Genomic DNA, 2,602 nt, shown 5'->3' on the forward strand with positions numbered 1-2,602 from the left:
CCCCCCGACCCCAAATGGTTTCTAAAAAGAAGCAGGATTCTTCTTCTCAGACGGTGCCTCTAGAAGATAGGGAAGACCCCACTGAGGGGTCTGAGGAAGCCACCGAGCTCCAGATGGACACATCTGAAGGTGAGAGACAGGGGATGCTGTCCTTTACAAGGGACATCATCGGGGCAGGGAAGATCTTGGTGGCAAGTAAGCCAGGGCCATCTCCTGGAGCTGTGTTTCCTTACCTGCCACCATTGCAGACCAAGATTCACTAGTCTGCCCAGATGGCATGGTGAGTGAACCCCAAGTGCCTGAGTCTGAGCCCTTTGAGGCGTTGGAACCACCAGCCAAGAGGTCCAGGAGGTGAGTGATACTGGCCATGTGCTGGGGCTCAGAGGCCTGGAACTCACCTGCAAAGTTAGGCCTTGACCTTGACTTGGGGGAGGGTCACAGTCATCCCTAGATCCCCCTGGGGGTGAGCCACCTGGAGGCCAAGCTGGGCAGCCAGGAGAAGGGGTCCTCGAAGAGTACGCAGGTGAGGCCAGGTCTATAGGGCTAATTAATATCAAGTTGCAATTTGGAGATTGAAGGTCACTGCCCCTGGGCTCATTTAGGTGAGACAGGCCCAGGTAGCTTTAAAGCTTTCCATATCCCACAGTGTAAGTAGAGCTAGGATTTGGAACTGGGTCATAGGCCCCTGGGAAGACAGAGCTTTGGTCTTCTTGGATTTGCTTGTTTGTTTTGGTTTTATTTTTGAGAAAATCTCAGCTGACTTGGAACTCACTATGTTGACCATGCTAGCCTCAAACTCTTCAGAAGAGATCCGCCTGTCTCTGCCTCCCTAGGGCTAGGATCAAAGGCATTAAGACCACCATAACTGGCTTTTTGACTATCTTTGGATCTTTGCTAGCTCAGAGGAGTCCTCCGAGAGAGGCCCTACAGGGCAGCCACAAGCAAGGGTCCAGCCTCAGACCCAGATGACCGCACCAAAGCAGACACAGACCCCAGATCAGCTGCCTGAGCCACCAGAAGCCCAAGTGCTGCCGCACATCCAGCCACAGGTTCTGCAGATCCAGACCCAGCCAAAGCTGCAGAAGCAGGCACAGACACAGACTTCTCCAGAGCACTTAGCACCCCAGCAGAATCAGGTACAGCCCACAGGTTCAGTCACAGCCTCCCCATGGCATGTTCACCCACGGGAGACAGACCCAGACCCAGACACATCCACAGGTATCCACCCAAGCCCAGCCCCAGGAGCAGACATCAGAGAAGACCCAGGGCCAGCCTCAGACCTGGCCACAGGGGTCAGTACCCCCAACAGAACAAACGTCAGGTCCAGCCTCTGCCACGGAACCGCAGCTATCATCTGACGCTGCAGAAGCTGGGGGAGGTGAGCGAGTGTGGACTCCTAGTCTGACCCAGCTCTGCCAAACCCTTCTTTCTCTGATCTGGCATTGTCTAGTCTTGACTGGGGACTGAGGGTTGGGCCTGGTATACAGATCTTGGACCATCCCCGTCTTGGACTTCAGGTTAATGTCTGAACAGAGAAGCCAGCTTTTGGATCCAGATCTATCTGGACCCCAGATGTTAGACATGCTGGGAAAGGAATGTCTGTCATTTCAGACCCAGAGGAGGCCTTGCCAGAACCAGTAAGTGCCCAGAGCAGTGAAGACAGGAGCCGGGAGGCGACAGCTGGTGGCCTGGATGTGGGAGAATGTGAAAAGAGAGCCGGAGAGATGCTGGGGGTGTGTACCACGCAGGAGGACCTATGCCTGGCAGTGGCGCAGGGTCTCCTTGTCCCTCTTTCTGTTTCCCCACGTATGGAAAGGACAACAGCCTTGTGCCTGGCGGCATGGCTGAGCCACATGGTGGTTCCTCTGTGGTTGTATCTTTTTTTCTTAAGATCTTGATGTGCTTTTGGTGGCAAAGGTCCCTTCTGGTCCCGGCCAACTCCACACGAGAGCCGCCAATCCTTCTTGTAGTAATATTATTTCAGTACCTCTGTAAAAGCCTCCTTGTGGGACTTGGGTCCCAACGCTACCTTATAACAAACTTTAAGTCAACCTCTTTTCTTCCTCGGGTATCAGTTTCCCCATCATGTGAGTGGTGACATGGGTTGGACTTAGAATTAACCAGAGCTAGATGAGGAGCCGTGCTATACATCTTTAATCCAGCCATAGGGAGGTGGAGGCAGGCTGATCTCTGTGAGCTTTAGGCCAGCCTGGTCTACATAGTGAGACGTATTTGATCTAGGTTCAGATCCCTGCTATTGTATTCTCTGTGTAGGTTTGGGCAGTCACATAGACTAACCTAACCCAGAGGGTAGAAACTCTGTCTCTGTCTGCTGTAGATGTGGGGGGCTGGGAGCTCCCTGAAGGTCACCATCCTGCAGAGTAGCGACAGCCGGGCTTTTAACACCACACCTCTGACATCTGTGCCTCGCCCTGGGGACTCAACCTCTGCCGCCCCTGCCCTGGCCAGCACACCCTCCAAGCAGAGCCTCCAGTTCTTCTGCTATATCTGCAAGGCCAGCTGCAGCAGCCAGCAGGTACTCAGGGCAGAGGGGGAGGGCTGGGCCTTCCCCACTTGCCTTTCCTTTTTTTTTTTTTTTTTT

At 53.8% G+C, this 2,602-nt stretch overlaps 1 protein-coding gene across 5 annotated transcripts in view; it reads left to right on the forward strand.

Annotated features, from left to right (window-relative positions):
* The window catches only part of Ciz1 (CDKN1A interacting zinc finger protein 1), a 17,198-nt gene that overhangs the window by 8,592 nt on the left and 6,004 nt on the right, over positions 1-2,602 (forward strand). For 3 of the 5 annotated variants that reach the window (XM_031369821.1, XM_031369816.1, XM_031369818.1), the window contains 6 exons: positions 36-129; positions 249-351; positions 899-1,136; positions 1,219-1,378; positions 1,612-1,733; positions 2,339-2,536. In XM_031369821.1, the coding sequence (XP_031225681.1) occupies positions 36-129; positions 249-351; positions 899-1,136; positions 1,219-1,378; positions 1,612-1,733; positions 2,339-2,536 (915 nt within the window). The remainder of the gene's footprint in view (positions 1-35; positions 130-248; positions 352-898; positions 1,137-1,218; positions 1,379-1,611; positions 1,734-2,338; positions 2,537-2,602) is intronic. The other 2 variants (XM_031369819.1, XM_031369820.1) reach the window with 1 other exon arrangement.

The sequence above is a fragment of the Mastomys coucha genome, unplaced genomic scaffold (genome assembly GCF_008632895.1).
Source record: "Mastomys coucha isolate ucsf_1 unplaced genomic scaffold, UCSF_Mcou_1 pScaffold15, whole genome shotgun sequence".
Lineage (NCBI taxonomy): Eukaryota > Metazoa > Chordata > Mammalia > Rodentia > Muridae > Mastomys > Mastomys coucha.